Source organism: Phoenix dactylifera, chromosome 7 (assembly GCF_051530095.1).
Source record: "Phoenix dactylifera cultivar Ajwa chromosome 7, Ajwa_hap1_PhDact_Kaust_v1.1, whole genome shotgun sequence".
In the NCBI taxonomy this organism is placed as follows: Eukaryota; Viridiplantae; Streptophyta; class Magnoliopsida; order Arecales; family Arecaceae; genus Phoenix; species Phoenix dactylifera.
This window is the reverse complement of record NC_143196.1, coordinates 33,523,353-33,547,821: the sequence shown is the minus strand read 5'-3', so window position 1 is coordinate 33,547,821 and position 24,469 is coordinate 33,523,353. Positions and strand designations below refer to the sequence as shown.

Sequence of the window (24,469 nt, the reverse complement as noted above, 5' to 3'; positions counted from 1 at the left end):
CCACTATAAAACTTGGTGTTTGTGATTGATTGTCTCTCTTTCTCTTACTCTCATATCACTCACAGCACATAGCAATTAATCGAACAACTTGCAATAGCTTTAATTAGTCATCCACATCGTTTTAAATTGTAAGATTATTTTAAAACCCAATTCACCCCCCCTCTTGGGTTGTCTATCTGGGCAACATATTTCAAGTCCAAATTAATGGTGGTTGATTACTATCTCCATCTAACTAAAAGAAAATTGGCATTTCTATCTCGCACTAAATTATATATCATGGATATTTTTTTCTTTTGCAGAAAGTTAAAAAGATTCATAATTTAAGGTGGAAAAGATTTTCTTTTTTTTTTTTTTTGGGCGTGTGTGGGTTGCGGGGGTGGCCGGCGCGGGGGGGGGGGGGGGGGGGGGGGGTGTGGGGGATTAAGATAGAAAAGATTACAGCGGGCTTTTCTGGCTTTTGAATCACTATTATGATTTGTTATTAAATGGGCTGTTAAAAAGGGCTAGACTGCCCGGCCGGCCTGCAAGAGGCTAGGCTTGGCCTTAGGTCTAAGGCCCTTATGTGGGGCCCAGATCAGAGAACTTCAGTTTGTGTAAATTCCAAGGGGCAAGCAAAAAGTAAAGAGTAAATTACAAAAATATCTTTAAAATTAGAGGTAAATTATATTTATACTCAATAGTTTAAAAAGTCTACGCTCATCCCTCTGAGATTTATTTTTATGCAACACTTTAACCAATAACTTAACAAAACATTAGTCAAACTATTAACCTTAAATAAGATCTAAATATAATGTCAAAAAAAATTCAAAAATAACCAAAGTAACCTTAAGTGACATAATAGTTATCCAAGAAAATAAAAAAAGATATGCATCCTCTTTTCCACCAAAGAGCAATTTTGACTTTTCATATGAGGTAAATGGTTTCCTAAGTATAGGTTTTACAAGCTATTGGATGTGAGTATAATAAATGTAAACCTTAAGGAGATATTTGTAATTTATTATATGCGAGCAGAAAGGGATATATTTTGGTTAGAAGGTAACCTCTAACTCAATGTATTTGTTTTATTTGTTAGATTTAATGGTTTCTCTTTAACCTCTAAGTAGTAATTTGATTCTTTTTTTCCTATGAGTTTTCAATCTAGATGTGAAGTTTGTAGATGATTGTAAATCTAGCCACTAGCAGTAATGTGAAATCATATCTAGTTTTTTCATTGTTGTTCATCAACCTATAGGTCTGATATCCACTTATGCATATAGGACTTCAGTAGAGAAAGCCAATCATTTTGTAAGATAATATCCAATTTTCATAATAGAGCTTTTATGCGAGCTAACAAAATATTTCTATTTTTTAATTTAAATACTTAATTTGTTCTTTTCCACTTAAGTAAGTATGTGAGCTATATGCTCTCATACACAAAAAAAAAAGGAGCAGTCAAAGAGAGACATGCTAATGAAGTTATGTAACCTCCTGCCTTCTCTTACTTTAGGATTCAAATATGAGCTTTGCTTGACTGCCTTTTTATGTCAATCTCTATTAGTTCAAAATTTTATTCTCTCCTAATTTTAAAGCCCATTTTATATCCAGCCTCTAGTTTTATACATGTATAACTGTGTGCAAAATAGGTATCAAAATAGATATCACCATACACAGATTTAGATACAGCTATATGCACACAAGTTCAGATGCAACTATGTGCAGAACATGTATAACTGTGTGCAAAGAATTGGCCAGACTATATAGAAGATTAAAAATAAAATGATAAATATATATGCTAGGTCTAAAATCTAAAATGCTAGACAAAGAAAGGACTGGATATTTAAGCTCCTTTTCAAATATCTTTTATATAGTTGCATGATTTTGATCTCATAGTATATCCAAAAAACCCTACAAAAGGCATTTGTTTGGTTTAGACATCTGAATTATATTTTTTCGGTTTTGCTTCTGATTTATGGCATCATATATTTTCACTTGTTTCCAAATCTAACCATCTTCCTTTGGAACGCTCTCCGTGTATCTTGTGAATACTGAAAATATCTTGTGAATCCTGAAAATATCTTCTGATATCTTTACCATAAAATCTGATGGCATATAAAGTTCAAAGATTTCCTGGGGGTGGTGTCCTCGGAAACATCCTACACTTATTACATCTAACAATAAAATTTATTTACCACTGGTTAGCTTACTATTTATATTAAATCAATATGTGTCAAATAAAAAAAATATTTTTCAAAGTTTAAAAAGTAAACAAGCACCTATTGGAAGATAAGTATAACAACCAGGCTACAATGCAAATTGCCAACTAAGAAAAACCTAGATCATAATAAAAAGAAAAAAAAGAGAGATTCTTATCTTTCGAACATACTAGATTTCTTAATTATCTATAATTAAATTAATATTATCTTTTTTTTAGAGGATAGACAGGTTATAAAAAATTGCATGCTTTACCTGCTCATTTTGATAGAAATTTTTTTTTTTTAAGGAAGGTGGGGGTGGTAAGTTTTGGGTAGATATGGAGTACAATCGGTGAGCATGATATCAACTCCTACCATGCGGTGACCACATCCAGTGTCTGTGTGTGAGTGCACTCCATGCAAATCCGGCAGCGCCATATCAAGCTAACTCTAGTTTCGTTAATTATTTAATATACTTTAAATTCAGCACCTCCTTTAAGATCTTTACCGTACGCGTGTCGAAATTCTCTCCATTTGCTTCCACGTGGTGTCCTCTGCGCACTCCCTCGCCCCCATTGTCCATCTGCATTCGCAAGAAGAACCCTCTCTTCAAAACAAATTATCCCCATGTCCCCAATATGTTCTCTGCTATTATAAAAGGGCCCCTCCCTCCTACCACCCTTAACACCACCTCTCCCTCCCTCCCCCCCTCCGGGGTTCCTTTGGTCCCATGTTTACACTAGCTTGTAGCCATGGCCAGCTGCGTGGATCCCCTTGTGGTAGGGAGAGTGATAGGTGAGGTGGTGGATCTCTTCGTTCCCACCGTGACCATGACGGTGAGCTATGGATTGAAGCATGTCAACAACGGCTGTCACGTGAAGCCATCGATGGCTATCAACCCTCCGATGGTCCAGATCGCAGGCCGAGGATCTGATCTCTACACTCTGGTTCGTATGCATGGTGTTAAAATCACCACTTGTCTCAAAAGTTTAATTTTATAGGATAAAATAGATTTATTTATATATTTTATATTTTCTTATACATGGCTCTATCTGCCCTTGGTTGTCTTAGTATGCATGATTAATTTGGTGTTACACCATGGCGACTTTATTTATTTCCGATTCATTGTATACCTTATAGGTGACTATTGATCCAGATGCACCCAGTCCTAGTGAACCTACTATGAGGGAGTGGCTCCACTGGTAGTCTCTAATTTAACTGATGCTGTTTTGCTCGATTTGTTTCTATATACATACATGCATATATCGATAAAATGTATTCTTTTTTCATTAGTTGCTTGTTTTTGTGGATTTAGGGTGGTGGTTAATATACCAGGTGGAACAGATCCCTCCCAAGGTGAGTAAACAGTCCCGTGTATGACAGACAAAGGTAGAGCGTAAGGGAAAGCTAAAAAATAAAAAGGACGAGGAGAGTTAGAATGTATTATTTTTATGAAAAGGTTGTGTTTGATAGTCCTGGTATTCAAAGCAACGGAGAATTTTGATTCTTTTTTTAAATGTTAAGAAGGAAAAGGAGGTATATGTATTTTTTAAATTTTAAATGTATATAAAATAATTTTTGTAGTGTTTATTGATATATATATATATATATGTTCTTTATAACAGTTAATTTTCAAATAATATAACTCTGCGAGGAATGTGACTGTCTAAATACACTGTAAGTGAAATATTTTCATTAAAAAAGATGTGATCATGGGACTGCGCGCAGGAGACTCACACAGACCACTGCATGGTTCATGAGTTCAGAGCCTCTCTGATTCCCAAAGCGTCTTCCAAAAGCCAACCTCCTCAGGCCACGCACACCCATCCCCTCTATCCCCACTTGGCACTCAACAGTTGTCATGCCAACCCTTTGCAACGTGTCGCCCGCATGACAATTGGCTATGCTGCCTTATGACACGTGTCTCTCCTGATTGTCGCATAAACGCGGTCTTTCTTCCATCCCTACTAACTTTTATTCTTTTGTTGTTTTCTTGGTGGTGGTGGTGGTGGTGGCAGGGGAGGAGGTGGTGCCGTACATGGGACCGCGGCCGCCGGTCGGGATCCACCGCTACGTTCTGGTGCTTTTCCGGCAGAAGTCGAGGTTCTCGATGGGGATGGGGCTGTCTCTGCCGGCGTCCCGCGCCAACTTCAACACCCGTGCCTTCGCCGCCCACCATGACCTCGGCCTCCCCGTCGCCGCCGTTTACTTTAATGCCCAGAAGGAGCCCGCCAATCGCCGCCGCTGAATGCCCCTCCATCTCGTCCATCGTCCCATGCATTCTCGCAGTACTTTGCTCTGGTCCTTTACTCTTGGGTGCTTTTTCTCTTAGTTTGCGGAACTCTGTACGTTGCAGCAATAAATTAATACCTCCACATGCTTTCATGGAAGGGATGTGGTGGTGGCGTCTGTCATATATAAATCAGTGTGTTGCATAAGTTGAATGATATTATGGATTATGGTTATAGTTTTTGATTGATTCTTATGGTGTTGTTTGATGTTTGCTAAAAAGATACTATATCAGTCTGGGATGCTTGAAAAGTTATAGATGACAAGCAAAGGAACGTTCTAGCTTGGCGATGGCATTTCTTGAGTGGTGTTGCTAATGGGATTACCTTGATAGCAAGAGCATTAGCTTTTTCGCAAAGCAGCCAGAGTGAGACAAAGGAAATAAAGGTGACGCGCTTTAAAAGATGTATAAAACAAAAATAAGAAAGAAAATAGAGTGCCATCCACGAGCCCAAAACGCGTTCTCCTTCTTCTTCTTTTATTTTATTTTATTTTTTAATTAATAAATTGCAAATATCTTCTTAAAATTAGAGATAAATTATATTTATATTCAATAATTTGAAAAATACATTTTCTTTCTTGATATTTATTTTTATTCAATACTTTAACTTGTAACTTAACAGAAAGTTAATCAAACTATTAATATTGAATGGGACCTAAATACAAATGGTCAAAATAATCTTAAGTGACTTAACAACTATATAAAAAAATATATATAAAAAATGTGTGCATCCTTCTCTCCATCTAAGAGTAATTTTGACTATTTATATAAGGTAAACAATTTTACTAATGTAGTTAATTTAACTAATGTAAGTGTAGATTTTATAAATGTGACAAATGAGGTTTTTGTAATTTATTTATTTATTTTAGTGACTCATTGCGCTGGTTGCATGCAAGAGAGGAAATTCTCTGTCCATGGGAATAAGCGGATGGTCTATTTTAGTCAGCTATTGCAGTCCATGCTCCACACCAGTAGATTCCACCAGTAAAGAATAGGTTATTTGTGGGAAGAACGTTTATATTAGATGGAAATTACCATCTATCAAGTCACCCATCAAAGCTTAGCAAGGCCTCACTAGATGGATTTTGGTGGGTAAACAACCAAACAGGTAAGTTCTCCTCTAATTGTGCTGGTGTGGTGCTTTTTCAATCACTCATCCTCCATGTATCCCATCAAATTCCCTAAATCACCTCCATCTCCACTTGCCACACCAGCACTAGAACTCTTTGTGTGGGCTAAACTGGTGCCCCACAGCAATACTCTGTTTAGATTAGTGGAGATAATCAAAACTTCGCAAATAAACTACTTCCCAAAAGATTTTAGAGTACAGTACTACTTGTCAAACTCTAGCCTGCCTTTGCTATAAGCCAAACTCTAAAGTCTTGAGGAAAAATACTTGAAGAAATCAAAACATGGAGAGTTCCCAAATAGCTCTTGTATCTTGCCCGTATCTAACAAATCCACCCATTTTGGCATTTTATAAGTGCAAGTATCTCATCTCGCAGCAACCCAAGCTTTTCCAACCATCTTGCCACAGGATTAATTTATAGAATTATTGGTGGGCGGTGTGCTTATTATTTTCATATCTACAGAACAATTAACGGTATAGATTAGATGGCATCTTATGTGATAAATCATATAGAATCTGCTAGATTTTTGACAGATCTTTTTATTCAATTTTTTGATATTTTATTTTCTATTTTTAGCAGATATCTTTATACTCGATTAATTTAAGTCGTCCATTTTCCAAATAAAAAAAGAGTTGCCATGAGATTTGTTAAGACCTGTTTGGTGGGATCAACTTCTAAGTGCAAGGTGGGCAGCGATGGTCGCCCAAGCAATGTAGCCCTTCCCGTTTGGCAAGCACTGAGTCCTGTTAAATATCATATCTATCAGCGTGCCATAATTAATTTGATTCTGAGGTTTAAGCATGCAATACTTACAAGCTTTTTCGCCAGGCGGAATAAGGGGTCCAGACCACTATAGCTACACGTTGAGAGACTGATATTTGTGTAATTGAGTCACTTTGACCAAAACAAAATGGTCTAAGTTAGGCAGATTGGTGCACAAAATATAGGTGTGTGTTTTTTATGCACGCAAGGCTAGAGACTTGGTATCATCTTTGCATGCATTAGGTCCACACTTGTCATCCGTGTTGCTGCATTTCATGATGTACATGATAATATATGATGATGCACTGACCTTGAAATAGAATTTTCTCATGATCCGCATACGTGCCATTTTGTAAGATTAAATCAATCTAGAGTAAATACATCCTGATGAATCGGGAAATAAAATATTTTAATTTTTATTAGGAATATCTGGTATGATCATTCATAAAGTAGATCGAGTGTCATTAGCTACATATATAGCCATCTAGTCTCCAATCCAAAAGGCCGAGCTCTAAATTACTAGTTTCCCTAATGTATTGTTATATGGCATTTCAACTATAGACAGTGGGGATGCATTCACAGGCCCAATTATACTTAGATGTCTTGCTTAGATAGTATTATCTGGAAAACAAGGAAAGCGCTCTCGGAGCAGCCTAATCAGCCGCATTGCAAACTCAGCCACTATCACATATCTACAACCTGAACTTGGACAACACTGCTTGGTGTTATTACAGGTAACTGCCTCCCCTCGGAGGTGGTCTTAATGCAGCTTTATGTCCCTTTGAAGTGGAAAGTTAGTTTCCCTTTCGCCTTGATATCCAAAAGCAGCTCTTGGTAATGTTGCAATGAAATCCTCAAACCTCCCATGTATATAACACACTGAAATGTAAAACAGCATTCTCACCAATGTCTCGTTAAACATCATGCATAAAACGCAATAGCCTATGGCTTAACTCTCCTCTTATGCACGTACGACACCGATGACAATAAGTGGTACCAATTCTCTTGTGCTAGGTGGCCTCAATGGGGCACACCTTTTTTTTTTTTTTTTTTTTTTTTTTTTTTTTTTTTTCTTTTGTACAATAGCGGCTCACATCCGATGAATGTGAATGCGGCCAATAAGAACAGAAAATAAAAAGCTATAAAAAGATTCCAACATAGACTCGTGATCTATCCAAATGAAATCTTCTGAGTGATGAGCCGCAAAGGAGGCAACTCAGTCAGCAACACCGTTTGCCTTTCGATAAATACGTGTGGCCAGGTAGGAGCCAGACTCCCCTAGTAGGCCGCGGATGTCGTGAAGCAGCGACCACTTCTCAATCGCGCATCCTCGACCTCGGACCCACTCGATGACTGTGGTCGAGTCCCTCTCCAAGAGAATACAGTCCGTGCCCAGTATCCGTCGCGCATCGGTGAAAAAACTACAATAATAAATTGGACTTTATGTGCATCAAATTGATGATATCGTGATGGCCCATTTGTCCGACTGAAGTCCAGGTTTCAGTTTCAAGTTCGTCACGAATCATTTCTCAAACAACAACCCAAGCTAGGTCGGCCCGTCGACTCCCCGGCCCAGTTCGGAGACGATGGAGACGGCAAGGCATTTAAACCGAGACATGGACTAATCTCATCCGTGCATAACACATACACTGATTACGTGGACGGCCCAGATCATCTAGTTGACGTCAATGACATAATGCTCGACACGTCCGGCACTCTTCTTCCGTTTACCCGGCCAACTGCCCCATGCTTGGAACCATGGGGCTGACATCAAAACCTTGATGCTAATCGTAAAGTATGACGTGCACAACGCTCAGCCAACAGCCGAGGAAAAGTTTCCACCGGGCAGCGGACGCAACACGCATCGCTCGAGGGGGCACCATCCACGACTCTCGCTCTCCCAACGCACGAGACCCACCAAATCCCGCCACGTGTCCATGTCAGTACGTGGCACCATTTAATTGGCTAAATCCACCTTTGCCATGTAGTTATTCTATTTTCCCGTTCACCTATAAATGCCTCACGATAAAAATCCCATTATTCTGCTGAAAAATAAAACCAAATAAACGAAGAACTTCCGAGACCTCTTCTCCGTTTCCCTCCCATTCTGGGACTCTCGGTTCTCCCCTCCTCTCTTCTCCCAAACTCCATTACCTTTTTCCGGATCGAAAGCCAAAGCCCTAACCCTAAATTTCCAAAACCCTAGCTCTCCCAGGGCTCGAATGTCGGAATTCCTTCCCCATTCGCATCGATCGAGCTTCTAATCTTGTTCTTCATTACGATATCCAGCAAGAATTCCTGATCTAGGGTTTCAGATCTCCGTCAAGAACATGAGATCTGGAACCAAAATCCGGCTTCTTTTGGCCTTACTCTCGATCCTTTCTTTCTTGGCGATCCCCTCGGAATCGGCCGTCGCGAGCATAGATCTCGGCTCCGAATGGATGAAGGTGGCAGTGGTGAACCTAAAGCCCGGCCAGAGCCCGATCTCCATCGCTATCAACGAGATGTCCAAGCGGAAGTCCCCGGCCCTCGTCGCCTTCAACGGCGGTAATCGTCTCGTCGGCGAGGAGGCCGCCGGGATCGCGGCGCGGTACCCCGACAAGGTCTACTCCCAGGTGAGGGACATGATTGGGAAGCCGTACAAGCACGTCAAAGATCTCGTCGATTCCCTCTACCTCCCCTATAGTTTAGTGGAGGATTCCAGAGGGGCCGTTGGTATCAGGATCGATGACGGCCTCACCGTCTACACGGCGGAGGAGTTGCTTGCGATGGTCCTTAGTTATGGGATGAGCTTGGCTGAGTCGCACGCGGGGATTCCGGTGAAGGATGCCGTGATCTCCGTGCCGCCGTATTTTGGGCAGGCGGAGCGGAGGGGAGTGCTTGACGCGGCGCAGCTTGCGGGGATCAACGTGTTGTCTCTCATCAACGAGCATGCTGGTGCTGCTTTGCAGTATGGGATTGATAAGAATTTTTCGAACGAGTCCCGGCATGTCATATTTTATGATATGGGCTCAAGTAGTACTTATGCTGCCTTGGTTTACTTCTCGGCATACAATGCAAAGGAATTTGGGAAGACCATATCTGTTAACCAGTTCCAGGTAAGCCTTCGCCAGAAAGAAGTGCTAATTTTTGCTATTAGTTTTGCACTATTTGTGAATACGTTGCTTCTTGTTTGGATGCTTTTTGTATAGTTTGTGTAGTTAGCTAAGGAAACTTCATATTAACAATTCAAATGCTGATGAGTAACTTATTTATGAAATATCTTTCAAACTAGGAATATGTTTACTATTCTAATGAATGTTTCTCTCTAACAACAAAAAATGACCGAGCTAAGTAACGCATAAAAACCCATTTGATACTTTTTTTGATAATTATTTCTGCATGAATTGCTATTTTTTATTTTGCTTCAGATGGAGGCTCATGACTAACCAAATTTCTTGTGCTTGTGGACATAGAACATATCCGTGAATGATGATAAAATGTTGTGATATGTAATGATCTTCATGTTTTATATTATCAGTAGAACTTATGTGGCACGACTAATTCTAGAGTGTCTAACACAAAGTCCATAACCAATATTTTGGTTTTGGATGCAAGACATATTTACGGTGTGGCAATGAGTGCTTAGTAGTAAAGTATATGATATCTAAACCCCCCCTTATTATTCTCCCAGCATCTTGTCCGGCAATGTTGTTCATATAGTATACTTTTGCCTGCTAGGTGTAATGTATCTCTATGCAAATAAGTAAATTAGGTTGTGGACATCTGTGCAAGATGCAAGAGCATATATTTAAATTAATTTATAAATGCATTATATTAATGTTTCTATCGTTTTGTGTTTCCATGGAGAGGACTCAAATATGGCCTTTGAAAGCAAAATTAGTAAAATGACATGGAATATCTGTGCCATATAGAGTTAATAAATAATTAGGGATGTAGCGATTTGTTTAAGAGGTAAGTCCAAGGTTCTTGAGTTTAAGGCCGAAGATAGTGTGTTTGTTGGTGACTATGATGAACTTCAGACGGGTTTAAAACTTAAAAGGGTTTTAAAGAGGAAACTAATATGATGTTGCTGTCGAGTTTGTAGAATTAAATTATTTCTTGATGTATGGCTAGAAGGAACATCAAAACTATATGTTAGAAAGCATAACATATTTAGTATTTTTCTTGTAGTAATTGTAATGAATGGAAGCTGGTAAGGGAAATCTACAGATTGGTTAATCACTACTATTATTAAACCTCTTGAGTTGCTATCGAAGTTGAAGTCTTTTGAAGGAGTCTTCACTCTTCCATTGACTCAACATCAACAAAGTGAGAGGATCGTAGCCATACAAGGACCTCAATGACAATCAAGAATACCTGTCTTTTTTCCTTCACCTAATAGGATTCAGTACTGGTTGAACCGACTACTTAAGATTAATGGAGTCTCATTTTGATATTGTAGACCTATGCTGGAAACATGTTTTGATGACAACTGGAATAAAAAAAGGGGGAAAATACTAGACAATTTTGGTCCATATATTGATGCACTGGACAATTGCGAAGTAAATACAGAGATTGTAGGACTGTTCTTCTAGCTTCATTGGAGTTAAAGAGATGAAAAAGATAGCAAGCTCTTACATCTTGGGCTGCTATAAAGGTATTGACTGGTCTGCCAGGATATAGAAGGGCAGGAAAAAGTCAACAGAGGCTCAAGATTGTGTTGCATGTACCTGTTATGGTCATGATGAGTAATAACTGCTAAGACTAAGGGTTGTGCTGATTTGAGTGGCTTCTCATTTTGTTGAGATCCGTAAACTCAAGCATGGGTGTCGCAGTGCGATCGGTTTAGTTAACCGTCAAAATTTCAGACATGAATTGAGTCTGTTCGTAAATTCAGTAATATGAGATGTGAAACCCTTTGATAAGCAAGTAGTGTTGAGGTGGTGTTTCAGATGATGCCATTAGTCTTCTAACTGGACATGATTTTGGCGGGGCTGACTCGTCTAACAACCGAAGCCTATTTATTTGTAGCTGATCAAAGGTCAAAATGCCTTCCAAAGTCCCATTAATGCAAGCATTCCTGACAGAGTGCCCACTTTGCTTTCCTCATCAGCCTCCAGATGTAAAAAGTAATATGGAAAGAAGAGAATATGTGGGAAGCTAAGTACAAAAATATACCATATTTAGAGATCAGATGATTTGCTTACTAATAAGCTATTTGTATGTAATTATATTTGTGTGCGTGCCTTATCTAATTGAAAATTTACCATAGTTAGAGATCAGATTATTTGCTCATTGATCAGCTATTTGCATGTCTTTTGTGTGCATGCATGCGTGTTGGGGTGTGTGTGTGTGTTATCTGCTAGCTGTCTACATCTCATCTTGCTATTATTTACCTTATAAGCATTGGCAATTTGGTTTCTTTGAGAAGCATCTATTTTGAATCTTATCTTCCAATTCCATGCTAATTACGTTTCTTGTTCATCCACTCCCATGTGTTAGACTGCAGGCTAATAAGTATATAAACTCCTAGACCTAACCTTCATCATATGTGGAGCAAATACACTGATTTTTGACCACCAAGGTGGTAGCCCAGTTGGAACGGAGCGTTTGCTTCCAACCAAGTGGTTCCAGGTTCGAAATGCGCGGGCGTCGATTAAATTCGGGGACCGGATGCCCCATGCCTGGACACGGGGTCTGGAAGCGCTACTGGTCGGCTGGTAGCCTGGGTGGTGCCAGGTGTGACGTACTCACACGGAGGGTCGGGTCGGGTAACTGAGCCGGCCCACGGGTGGGGAGGGTATGAGTAAAATAGGTCGGGGTGCCCAACACACGACTCGGTCTACCCGCATCGAACATTCTCCTGGCGGGGTGGGGGCCCAGTGGTCGGGGCTGCTACGCGGGGGTGGGCTTGTCCCTTCCTCCCCCCTTCTTCTTTTATTAAAGCAAAAAAAAAAAACACTGATTTTTGTATTAAGCTTTTTTATTTGTTTCTGCACCAAATTTTGTTACTGTGATAATAGTAAGTTACTTCTGACAGGTCAAGGATGTTAAATGGAATGCTAAACTTGGCGGCCAAGATATGGAATTTCGTTTGATTGAGTATTTTGCTGGTGAGTTTAATAAGCAAGTAGGAAACGGAGTTGAGGTGAGGAAGTCTGCTAAAGCAATGGCTAAATTGAAGAAACAGGTGAAGCGTACAAAAGAAATTTTAAGTGCCAATACAGTGGCACCAATATCTGTTGAATCTCTGTATGATGATCGTGATTTCAGGTATAATCATCACCAAATTTGACAACAAGGAATATCATATATATTGTTTATGCATGAGAGTTTTTGCAGCTGCTCATCTGAATGTCTTTTCATAACACTTTATCCTGCCTTTCTTCTATTGTTCATCTGTACCAAGTTTTATCCTCACACCGTGGTTCCTGATGATCACCATCACTAGTACGCTTTTTATGTACCATGCTTATGTAGCTTTTCTCATATTTTATTCTAATTGTATAAACTATGCTTAATTGCTCCCTGTTTACACATAAGTAAAGCTGAGAGTGACCTTTCATGTATACCAACTTGTATGGTCTGATTCTTTGTTATCACTAGGTGGCTATTATTTTAGGTTTCTTTTGGAGGGTTTTAAATTTGAAAATTGTGGAAAATATGAATTTTAACTACAAAGCCAAACACCTTATCCTTTACTTAAAGCCTTTTCCTTTGTTGTAAGGAACATCTATGCAATATTAGATTGACCACTATGAACACATTTCCCTCAAGCAACTGATCAAAACTTTAAGGCTCCATTTGGTTGCAAAGAAAGTGAAAGAAAAGAGAGAAAAATTAGCAAAGAGAAAAGAAAAGAAAATCGAGTATTTTCTCATGTCTGGGTAATCTAATAAAATTGCAAAGAAAGATGCTGAGAAAGTGGTTATGACATGGTTATTCTTACGCCTCTTGCTTATGTTTAATATTGCTTTCAAAATCACTACCTCTTGAAAAGGGAAAATTTTAGGCTTGTTAGAGAAAACCTTGGCCCATCTTTGATTCTGTCTTCCTGGATTTTCTTTTTACCACCAAACAATAGAAAAAAGATTCTTCCCTCACAAACTTTTCCTTTCTCTTTTTTGCAATGAAATAGTCTTATTCTTTCACAAGACAACATGATTTTCCCCTTTCTGCTTTACAATAATTAAACTCTATTGAATAAATGTATAATCATTATTCTCTTTCTAAATTGTTGTGAAATTATATGAGACTTTCAAAAGATTTTGGATGGGTCTATGCTCTTTTCCTCTAGTGTTTGTTTCTTCTTTCGATATCTTCTTCTTGAATTTTCCTGTAGTTTTGCACAAAACCAAATAATGCCAATTTTGGTCATTACTAATCGATTCTCATAGATTTCTTGTACCTTTTCCTATCCCAGAAGCACAATAACACGTGAGAAATTTGAAGAACTTTGTGGGGACTTGTGGGAACAGGCTTTGGTTCCTGTAAAAGAAATGCTCAGAGGTTCAGGCTTAAAGATAGATGATATTTATGCAGTAGAGCTGATAGGTGGAACAACTCGTGTGCCAAAATTACAGGTCATTTTTTTTTCACTTTTCTTCTTTGAACTATAAACTGCTGTTCTCACAAATGCTTTGCCTGCATTTTGTATTGACCTCATCATCTGTAGCTGAGTTTGTTTGCCATCATATCTTAGTTGGTTAGATAATACATATATTAAAGAACCTTTGTTTTCGTCCTTTGGTAAGCTTGAATCCTATGGTGTAACCAGCAAGCAAAACTCTAACTTACTTTTTCTTATAATATTAGAAGAAAGTTAATCACTTAGTAGTTATTGTAATTTTGTAAAACTATGTAGATGTAGAATTACTTTTGAATTGAGATGCTCAGGGATAGATATCATTTTTGTATGTGTTTTGTCTTCATAGGTGTGCCTTCATCTTTATATTTGAATTCCTATGCTTAATAGCTTTTGTCAAGTGCATCATGTTAGAGCAGTTGTTATATAGTCAATATTTTAAGAAGGCAGTGAAGTCCAATCACATTAAAGGCCTAAAGTATGAAGTGTTCTAACTGCTGGCAAGATGATAGTGGATGAGAGTACCTCAGAATGAAAAAGATTAACAATTATTTTCTAAAAGATAACCTGCCTCTGCCCCAATATAATAACAAGATGTAATGCCTTGTCAAATGCATTGATGTTGAAGATTCTTATCGAAAATTGGTTATTCCTCTTTTTTACACCATTGGCTGCCTTGCATGTGGCAACATATTGCATCTATTCTAAGTGAGAGCAGATACAGTCCAAGTTCGCGGGGATGCCGCTACTGAAACTGATTTGAGAATGAGATCAAATTGTATAGCCCCTGCTAGGGGAGTTTGATTACTTCAACAATTGTCTGTTGATGCTTGAGAATCTAAATTATCTAATCCTCCAGAAGTCAAAAGGGTATTTTCGGAGCTATTGTAGTGTCACTTTTGTCAAAGTACTCTTTGGTAAATGTGCTTCCCAGAATTATTGCTTCAACAATTCTTCTATATAGTTTGCGGCCTCAAAAGTTTTCTTTGTATCCTTCCAAAATCAAGGCATATGCTCAAGAAAAAGAAATCTCTTACTTTCAATGGAACTCTAATATGTTAGTTCGAGTCCTTAGAATCCACTTCAAGAAAGTCATTGGATTTTTTAATCTAGGTATCCTGAGGCTATTGGAGCAGGTACATCCTGACCAGGTTTTTGGAGCCACTACCATTCTTCTAACAACACCCTGACTGACTTTCTGGGTGGAGCTGATGGCAGAACGGTAGTAGCTGTTGTCTGCGGCATTTGCATGGATGTGGTTGTAGTGCAACCAAGAGGCAATAATTTTCCAAATGTCAATTTTCTTATCCTTGACGAGAATGGAATCAATCCTTTATTGCTTTGAGTCTACCTTGAGTAAGGCATGTGGATCTAAGTTATGAATGGTGGCCTACTATATCTCTAGGCTTCTTTCCTATCTTGCTTATAAAAGCCTCAAATATAGATGCTATTCAGCTGCCTTCCTTATCAGCAATCTCACTCACCAACTGCCTCCTTTTGTAGCCTGGATCTACCTTGATAGACTCAAAACCAGAGCCTCCCTTGTACTGATGGCTTAAACTGTGCTCTGTGCCTACTATCCTCCTTCCTCCATCATTGAACATTCAAACTCTTTGAGAGATATGATAGTGGCTCAGCTATTCGACGATCAATCTCCGCCTGTTTCTCTGCTCTTTTTTGGTGCCTTCCTGAAAGTCATGAAAGTATTTGTTCATTGATTGTCGAATTTCTTGTGAACATTTCTTTCATGCAACCACATTTGGTAACAACCAGTCAAATACTGCTTCAATCTTGTCACCTGCGCCCCTCCATTGCATCACACCACATCCATCTTCAATGATGTTGGCCTAAGATCATTCCACCATGGCCCCGACCAATGTTAGCATTTCTCTCCTTGTTCTTGAATCCATTTCTGCAAGTTTGACAACCACATGTTATAAACCACCTAATTCATTACCACAAATTATATAAGATGGATTTACACTTTGTTAAAAATTAAAAATATTATATATTTTTAGTTATACTTGTGACTTATAATTTAATTTCACTTAATAAATATGGTAAATTATAAAATAATGAAGAAACTATGTATGATCGTCCTAGAAACTTCGTATAGTATGCCCACCGGGTGGTTTGTTTCAATTTTGCAAATGTTGGCTTGGTAATTGTCATTTCCCAACCTTATAACTTGACTAACCTTTACAGTATATCTTCTCTCCTAACACCTGCCTATAAAGCTACAAGCTTGCTATTAGCATATGGTTATAAATTTGACAGGGCTTACTTGGATGTGTAGTGATTGAACCCCTCATGACATAAGTTGTGGTTAGTTTATAGAACCATTAAAGTAGTTTTTACATGTATCACTGACTTCTGTTAACTTCTTTGTTGAAACCAACCATTTAGTTGCTATTCTAACTTTCAACTTATTTTTAGCAATTCGTATCCATTCGTTTCCTATAATTTGCAGTCAGTTCTGTCTGCTTTTATTTCTCAAAACAGAACTATCTTTGTTGAAATATGTGTTGCTTTCTGCTTTAATTATTTATTAGCAGAATTTTAGTCATTTTATGGCTTTGGTGGCATTTAATATGCTCAGGGTTTGTCTAAAATAATTTATATGAAAAATCTCATTAGTCATGATCTTGTATAAAGGGTTTAAAGCTGGTTGGAAAAAATGTCAAACTATGAAATGAAGACACCGTGGGTCGTCAGACATAATTCATGAAGCTTGAGATAAGGAATTGACCTTTTGACGGGGATGAATGGTAAATGAATTAGGGCCTGTTACTTACTTTATGATAAATAACTTTATAACCAATAATCCTTACTAAGGAATGTTGGGATGTTCCTCTTTGCACCACATCCCTATGGCTGTATTTTGGTATGATACTTATGTGTTTAATAAATGGATCAGGCCTTGTTACTTACTTTATGATAAATAACTATATAGCCAATAATCCTTATTAAGGAATTTTGGGATGTTCTTCTTCACACCATGTTCCTGTTGTTGAATTCTTGTATGATACTTTTCTGTTTACTGAATCTCATAGTTCATGAGTGCACTCTATTTTATAGTATTCTGAGTCTCTGACCAATCATATTTTTTTTGACAATGCATGATAATTATTTGTAACAACATATGGATAAGTCCTTATTTGCTAACATGTCATGAAAAAAAGATTTATTTTCCTGTTGTTATTTGTCTTAAATTTTTCTTTCCACAGATGGTTATACATCTACTCATCCTGAACTCATATGTATAGAAATAGTTTGCTGATTATTTTATTTAATAATTTTGTTTGTTACTCTTTGCTGTAGTTGCATGATCTTGAAAAATTTGAAATTTCTTTTATCAGTTGTGAAGTTGAAAGGAATCTAAGTGAATGGTGGTCCATGTGTGGTCACATGTCTAGGTTAAATGTTCTCTGTTGAATGTATACACATATTTTTTATAGTTGGTGCCTTTGTGCATCAAACTCATCATTACATTGTACAGAAGTTTCGAGGCTAACGATACCACATGTTGTAGTGAAAAATTGTTCTGTACTGTTTCATGCAGGCTAAGCTCCAGGAGTTTCTTGGAAGGAAAGATCTGGACAAACATCTTGATGCTGATGAAGCAATAGCTCTCGGGGCATCACTGCATGCTGCAAATTTGAGTGATGGCATCAAGCTAAACCGTAAGCTAGGAATGATTGATGGCTCTTCTTATGGCTTTGTACTTGAATTAGATGGCCCAGATCTTGTGAAAGATGAAAACACTGATCTTTTACTTGTACCACGAATGAAGAAAATGCCCAGCAAGGTGCGTGCATAGTCTTTTTCTTTTTTTAATCCTTGCAATGAGTTAAAATCAGGCTTGTTCAATGTAACAAATTTGTTGGCACTACCTTTCTTGATAACTGGTGTCTTTTTCACTGGACAGATGTTCAGGTCTATCAAACATAACAAGGACTTTGAAGCTTTTCTAAGTTATGAAAAAGTGAATGAATTGCCTCCGGGAGTTTCTTCTAATAAGTTTGCTCATTATTCAGTATCTGGTCTGACGGAAGCCAGTGAGAAGTAAGATATTGATTTGGCTATTTAATCAAACTGCTAGGAGCATTGACATGCTTTATTTAGCTATTAGGACATTAATGTTTGATATGCAAATACTGTTTTCTAATGCTTATCATTGCAAATAAAATCTTCTGACTTTTCCTTGTTCTTTTTAGGTATTCAACGCGCAACCTCTCTGCCCCCATCAAAGCAAATCTACATTTTTCTCTGAGCAGGAGTGGAGTTATTTCTCTTGATCGAGCGGATGCAGTGATTGAGATATCTGAATGGGTCGAAGTTCCTAAGAGAAACAAGACAATCGAAACTAATGTTATCAGTAATCTCAACATATCCGCTGATGCAAGCCCGGAAAACAGTTCAGAAGTCAACAAGGAAAGCTTGGATGCTGAGAATGGTACCAATAACTCCAACTCCACCATAGATGAGCAGGGTAGTGCAGATATTATAACAGAAAAGATATTTAAAAAGAGAACCTTTAGGGTTCCACTGAAGGTACATCTTGAGTGATGGTTTTTTCTAGTTTTCTTGAAGCATCTGAGAAATCTGAACTTAATTGAAGTGATTTCATGTCATGTAGATAGTGGAGAAATCAGCTGGCCCTGGGGCAATACTTTCAAGGGATTTGTTTTCTGAAGCCAAACTAAGATTAGAGGCGCTTGACAAAAAGGATGCTGAAAGAAAAAGAACTGCAGAACTCAAGAATAACCTGGAGGCATATATTTATTCTACAAGAGAAAAGGTCTGTTATTTTCTTTTAGACTGATGCGTAACATTGTGATGTTGGACTTCTGCAGACATATGCAAACTCTCAAGTTGTCTTCAGATTGACAACAATATTTGTATTGCTGCTTTTCCCACTCAAATCATATGAGCTCTGTTTCTGTTTGTGCTGTCTGCTATTTCCAATCAGTCATGTGTGATCTACTGTAATTTTTAAAACTTTGATCGCTGTATAGCATTCTTTCTGCTAATTGTTGTTGTTTGATCTCATTGATTTTGAGACCAAGTGGTTTCTCTATGAATTTTCGAAGTTGTGAGCATTTCTGGCAACATCTCCTTCAAATTTAGCTGCAGTTTTAAAATAACATGTGCTTTTCGTGTTTAACAACTAGAATTTCTTCGGAGGCGTCTTGCTAAATAACTGAGAATTCAGCTCTTTGAATTTAGTTCGGTTCCTGGCATGCTGCTTTTCTTTTTATCTTATTTCGTCAATTCGTGGGTTTTGTCTCTTAAAATTCTATTTGGTTTATCAGCAATATATCTTCTCCTTAATATGATCAGATGTATAATGGCAGATTGAGGATAATGTGGAGATAGAGAAAGTTTCAACAGAACATGAGCGTCAGTCCTTTGTGGAGAAACTTAGTGAGGTGAGATTTGATCGTAAACTTCATAAACCATATCAGCTAGTCTTTTTTTTTTTAAACTTTTGAGTTCATGAAATCGAGTACTCCAGGTTCAAGAATGGTTGTATACTGATGGTGAAGATGCTCCAGCAAGTGAGTTCAAAGAGCGCCTTGAGTCACTCAAAGCCATTGGTGACCCAATATTTTTCAGGTAATTTTATGAGTCGAAGAATTTTGACCTTGGTTGGACAGGACAGGCTTGGAATTAGCAACTAAATGCTTGAGATCTGTTACCAGATTGAGTGAGTTAACTGCACGACCAGTTGCTTCTGAACATGCTCGAATATACCTTGATGAGCTGCAAAAGGTATGTACTCGTATTGGAATTATGTGTTTTGAGGAGCTACAGGTGCAAGTCTTCCTAGTCAATGATATATATATATAGGTGTCATTGGTTAGAATTTGCGCTCCTATTCAGATTACTACTTTATCTAGTGGGCCTTGGACTTGTGTGAAAGGTTTGCAGAGTAATAGCAAAGATCTGTGTCTAAGTTGTAAGATAACTTAAAGGAAGTTTCTATTGATATGCAATATGACGGGAACAAGATATGAAAGTAGATTGAAAATACCAGATCCAAAAGCTTGTCTGTCGACTTGGCTGATCACTAGCATTCACGAATCAGACTTGTACATGTATGCTATTCAAAATCAGACAAAAACTAAAGTTTTAATTTAATCTATTGAGTAAAGGCACTTATATATCAGTGGTAGCACCGGGAATGGTTTAGAAAGAAACAACTGATTTTTTTAATGAAAATTTAGTTGTGGTTTAACTCACAAATACTCCTTAGAGAAATACATTTATGTCTACTATGTGCTCAAGATTGACACATAATATTATAAGAATGACCTTATTCTATTGATGAGCTTTCCAATTCTCATGCGCATGCTAGAGCAATGAGATCAAACTTGTGCCTTCAAATAGGTATTCTAGTTGTTTAAATCTCCTCGTCTTCTATTAAGAATGTAATCCATGTTAGATGTTGGACAGCAGATTTTGTTTGAGATTCTCCCTATGTTGAATAATGCTCATCTTAAAAAATGACCAGAAGGATGGAGAAGACTTGCTTATCTCTCTTATTCAGTGTCCTGAAATTGGACATAATCATGATCAGCGTGCATAGTGTTGGTAAATATCGGAAAAACTATGCAAAGATTGCATAGGGAAGGTTGAAAGCATCATTTAATGCCCTTGTATGGGTCAGAGATTGGAATGATGCTTGAACAGTACAACTTCATTATGCTTGGCAAGCCACCCTGTTAATGTACAGTTGGAAAAGTGCATCAACATAACTTTATTTACTTGTAATGCATAGACTAATTCAGATGATTCTGTGGTGATGGATAGATGGGACTAGTAATTAGAATATACTTTTGGTCTATATGCACATCATCCATATGAAACCTTTTTGATATGCATAGCTATTTCTAGAAGGGAAAAAGAAACCATTTTGTACACATGCTATACTTATACCGACAAAAGCAACAAGAAAACATATTCCACAGAAAAGGGGTTTTCCTCTTGAATATCAACAGCTGCCATGTAATATAATGTTATGAACTGTACTGTTCTGGTTGATACACTAGTATACGGGGCAATTCTAATCTATACTGTACTAGGTTGATACTCGCCCTTAAGATAACAAGAGATTTGTTGTGGCTGTGAGATATTGGCACATTCTTAGTAGTATGATGCAATATGTTAAATACTGGTACCTTAATATCATCAGAAGTTCCAGGAATGACAAATTCTGAATTTACAAGTTACATGCTTGCTAGGACTGCAGCAAAACTTGCGTACATGCAAACTGTCTTATAATTGCTTCACAGTTTCCTGTTTGACAAGTTGTTTTCAGCATTTCATTTACTGTGTATGCAACTTGTTATGTTACTTTTTCATCCTACTTATGCGAGAATATTTGTTTCTTTATATGACTATAGTTATGAGTTTTTTTTTTTAATGCCTGATCTAGCTTTTTACCTACAAAAGCAATTTTTCTGAGCAGAATATTCTCGCTGCTTGATGTGGAAAACTGATTGTTATTGATTCAATTATTTATTTACTATGGAGGACCTTTTCAACAACAGCAGTGGATTACTGATCTGTTTCATGGCTAGACTTGGTTTCAATTAAACAGTGCTGCTGCATTGATTTTTTTCTTTGGAACTCCTGCAGATAGTAAACAAATGGGAGACAAGTAAACCATGGCTTCCCAAAGCTAGAATAGATGAGGTTTGTTCTTTGAGCATTACATATAATATCTACTATCTGATGTAGTCAGTGGATACTTTATAGCAAGTTATCCATTTATTCTTGACAAGCGTTAACTAAAAGTGCATTGGATAATTTCACATCTAGGTTCTGAGTGAAGCTGACAGATTCAAAAGTTGGTTGGAAGAGAAAGAGGCCCTACAAAAGAAGTATGCTGTACCCTAAATCTCTATGATGATTGATATATTGACAACGCTTGTTCTTTTTCTGAATGAAAATACTGTCTTTTTCTGTAATCATGTCCAATCTTCTGTTAAGTCATCATTGTTTTAGTTAGACATGTTTTGCATATTTAGATAGTTTTTCTAAATTCACTTGAAATCGTCATGTTTAGTTAGATGTGTTGCACATTTAGGTAGTTTTTCTAAATTCACTTGAAGTTGTCATGTTTAGTTAGATGTGTTGCACATTTAGGTAGTTTTCCTAAATTTACTTGAAACCGTTATGTTTGTTGGTGTATTTGGAACTGTATCAGGATTTTCGGAGATAGCTGCATAAATTCCAATTTGTTAAATGTGGAAGTTATATATTAATATAAGGGAGGGTCACGTGAGTGTAGGAGTACTTGAAGATAGGTATCGGAACATAAGTTGGCCTTCTTGTTGATGATGTCGAGCCAACCTGCAACTGTCTTGTGTCCTCTGGAAGTTGAACCAAAGGTTGTCATGAGCTGTGGAATGATAAGGACTATAGAATCAAATTCTGCATCCCTCTTCTTTTCTGCAGTGTTATGCAAGGGTTATATTGGCTTGTATCAAGCCAACTCTCACCTCAAAAAATTAATGTTTCGGTATGAAGAAGAAACAAACAACGGTCTTTTGTAGTACTCATCAACTGATCTTCCCCTTAGAAGCAGCTTACAAACATTATAAAGTTATAAATTTCTGATTTGTTCTGACACAAGGAAACTTGAGACAAAGACCAAGTCTTCTGAAGGAGAGATGAGTGAGGAGTGCATATCGAGGAAGGTGTCACTGAAAAGTGAACTAATTAAAATATCAATGCTCACCTGGAGGCCCTTGTTCATTCCATTTAACTGGATATACCTGGCATGTTTCAGCTGGTTTTGGCAATTAGTACCTATGTGAAATATGTAATGTATGAAACAAAGAATGAGATAATTCCGTTTTCTAGTCCTAACAAAGGCAGTTGGACTTGCATCTCCAGGACTCCTGACTTCAGCGAACCAGCCCTCACATCTTCTGAAGTTTATATAAAGGTCTCCAAACTTCAAGATAAGGTAATCAGAGTTCTCTTTCCTGCACAAATTACAGTCTGTATCTATTTACCTCTTTTTTTACATTTCTTACCAAAGAGATAAACCTTCATGCATTTAGGTCGCAAGTGTCAATAGAATTCCAAAACCAAAACCAAAGATTGAGAGACCTCCAAAGGAAGAGTCAGTGAGCAAAGAGAACAGCACAAATGACTCGTACTCCACATCTGATGAGACCACTACTCAGACCGAGCAACCGAAAGAGAACAGCACAAATGCATCAAACTCCAAATCTGATGAGACCGCTTCTTCGACTGAGCAACCTACACAAGATACTGCCAATTCATCCAACACTAGCGCAGATGCAGAAACTGTACCCCATGATGAGTTATAATCATACAGTCGCTAATGCACAGCAAGTTAAAAAAAGATGGCTAGAGGGATGGCGGACTGCATCTGAAGAACATCTCATAAACAGGTGACTTTAAACCTCCAATGTGGCTGTCCTCTTTTATTAGCAAATTTGCTTTGCTGGTGATTGAAGTAGAAGCAGGCTGTGGTGATTGAAGTAGAAGCAGGCTGAAATGGCTTCTGCACCCTACAATTTTGTTAGACCAGAAAGTATTAGGCCAGGGTTTGCCGGTTTGAGTTAATGATTCAACCCGTCTCTATGATCCTATTTTTGCCATTTTTAGATGTTAAGACTGGTTCTGTCCTTGATGACTGCAAAATAGATGGGATTTCTGGGTTTTTTTTTCCACTTGGCTAATTACATTAGTCATCCCCATATATAATCAGGGGTTGTCTTGTACTTCTAAAATTATTGAGTATACAAAGTGCATATCCAATTGGCTTGTGGTTTTTATAATCTGGTTTTCCGTGATATACTTCTCTATTTTCTTGAGAATGGAATGGATTGAGTGAGTTTGAATGGTATTTGAAGAGCTTATAAACGTAAGCCATCTATAATACCTTATGTTCCTTTCTCCTTTTGCAAACCAGAGTGGAGTCTTCGAATATGCTGAGCACATGCCAGTTATTATTTTCCATTTTGTCAGGCTTGCGGTTCATGTCGTGGTTGGCTGTTGGCCTCCATTTTTCGTGACGCCAATGTGGAACTCGGGGGTTGTAGTGCCAGTTTATAATGAAGAATTTAGGGTGAGCCCTGTAGTAGTTTGAATTCCAGCGCTTTGCAATCTGTATTGTGTGATAGCAGACAAATGTTTTGGGAAAGAAAAATTGCGCGTAAATATAGATCTAATTATGTTCTCAAAATTGGATTTGGCATGGTATCATTAAATTTTACGATTCGTTTTATGTGTAGGGATAATGGATGAATTAATGAGACTGCAGACCGTAGCCGAAAATGCCTTCTCGGTGATAGGTCTATGCAGCATGAATCATTCGCTGCATTCGTGTTCATATAAAGGTTGGCCTGTGCTGCATGGGCATGGAGGTGATGGGGTCCTCGCTGCGCACTAAAGAAGAAGGAATATTGATTAATGGACGGGAGAAGAGGTGGTTGTTTCCGACGAGCACACTGTAAGAGTTTCTCTTGGCTGGTGGGCAGAAGTGGGTTTTTTCGTCTCTAAA

The 24,469-nt window shown here is 37.9% G+C and overlaps 2 protein-coding genes across 2 annotated transcripts; both read left to right on the top strand.

Moving 5' to 3' along the window:
• Positions 1-2,863: 2,863 nt before the first annotated feature.
• LOC103701938 (protein MOTHER of FT and TFL1 homolog 1-like) lies at positions 2,864-4,650 on the top strand. The gene is made up of 4 exons (XM_008784165.5): positions 2,864-3,118; positions 3,312-3,373; positions 3,487-3,527; positions 4,190-4,650. The coding sequence occupies exons 1-4, from the start codon at positions 2,924-2,926 to the stop codon at positions 4,417-4,419; spliced, it is 528 nt and encodes a 175-aa protein (XP_008782387.1). The 5' UTR covers positions 2,864-2,923; the 3' UTR covers positions 4,420-4,650.
• A 3,742-nt stretch (positions 4,651-8,392) lies between these two features.
• LOC103701937 (heat shock protein 70 (Hsp 70) family protein) lies at positions 8,393-23,744 on the top strand. The gene is made up of 14 exons (XM_008784164.5): positions 8,393-9,451; positions 12,376-12,608; positions 13,759-13,918; positions 17,483-17,728; positions 17,849-17,985; positions 18,138-18,474; positions 18,560-18,721; positions 19,278-19,352; positions 19,439-19,539; positions 19,626-19,695; positions 21,565-21,621; positions 21,748-21,809; positions 22,828-22,900; positions 22,998-23,744. The coding sequence occupies exons 1-14, from the start codon at positions 8,684-8,686 to the stop codon at positions 23,268-23,270; spliced, it is 2,754 nt and encodes a 917-aa protein (XP_008782386.3). The 5' UTR covers positions 8,393-8,683; the 3' UTR covers positions 23,271-23,744.
• Positions 23,745-24,469: the final 725 nt, after the last annotated feature.

Bases quoted from the DNA above. Each gene is read 5' to 3' on its own strand.
- LOC103701938 (XM_008784165.5), top strand. From the start codon at position 2,924: ATGGCCAGCTGCGTGGATCCCCTTGTGGTAGGGAGAGTGATAGGTGAG. The intron at 3,374-3,486 runs GTAGTCTCTAAT...TTGTGGATTTAG, and splicing joins ATGAGGGAGTGGCTCCACTG to GGTGGTGGTTAATATACCAG. The intron at 3,528-4,189 runs GTGAGTAAACAG...TGGTGGTGGCAG, and splicing joins TGGAACAGATCCCTCCCAAG to GGGAGGAGGTGGTGCCGTAC.
- LOC103701937 (XM_008784164.5), top strand. From the start codon at position 8,684: ATGAGATCTGGAACCAAAATCCGGCTTCTTTTGGCCTTACTCTCGATC. The intron at 12,609-13,758 runs GTATAATCATCA...TTCCTATCCCAG, and splicing joins TATGATGATCGTGATTTCAG to AAGCACAATAACACGTGAGA. The intron at 22,901-22,997 runs GTAATCAGAGTT...TCATGCATTTAG, and splicing joins TCTCCAAACTTCAAGATAAG to GTCGCAAGTGTCAATAGAAT.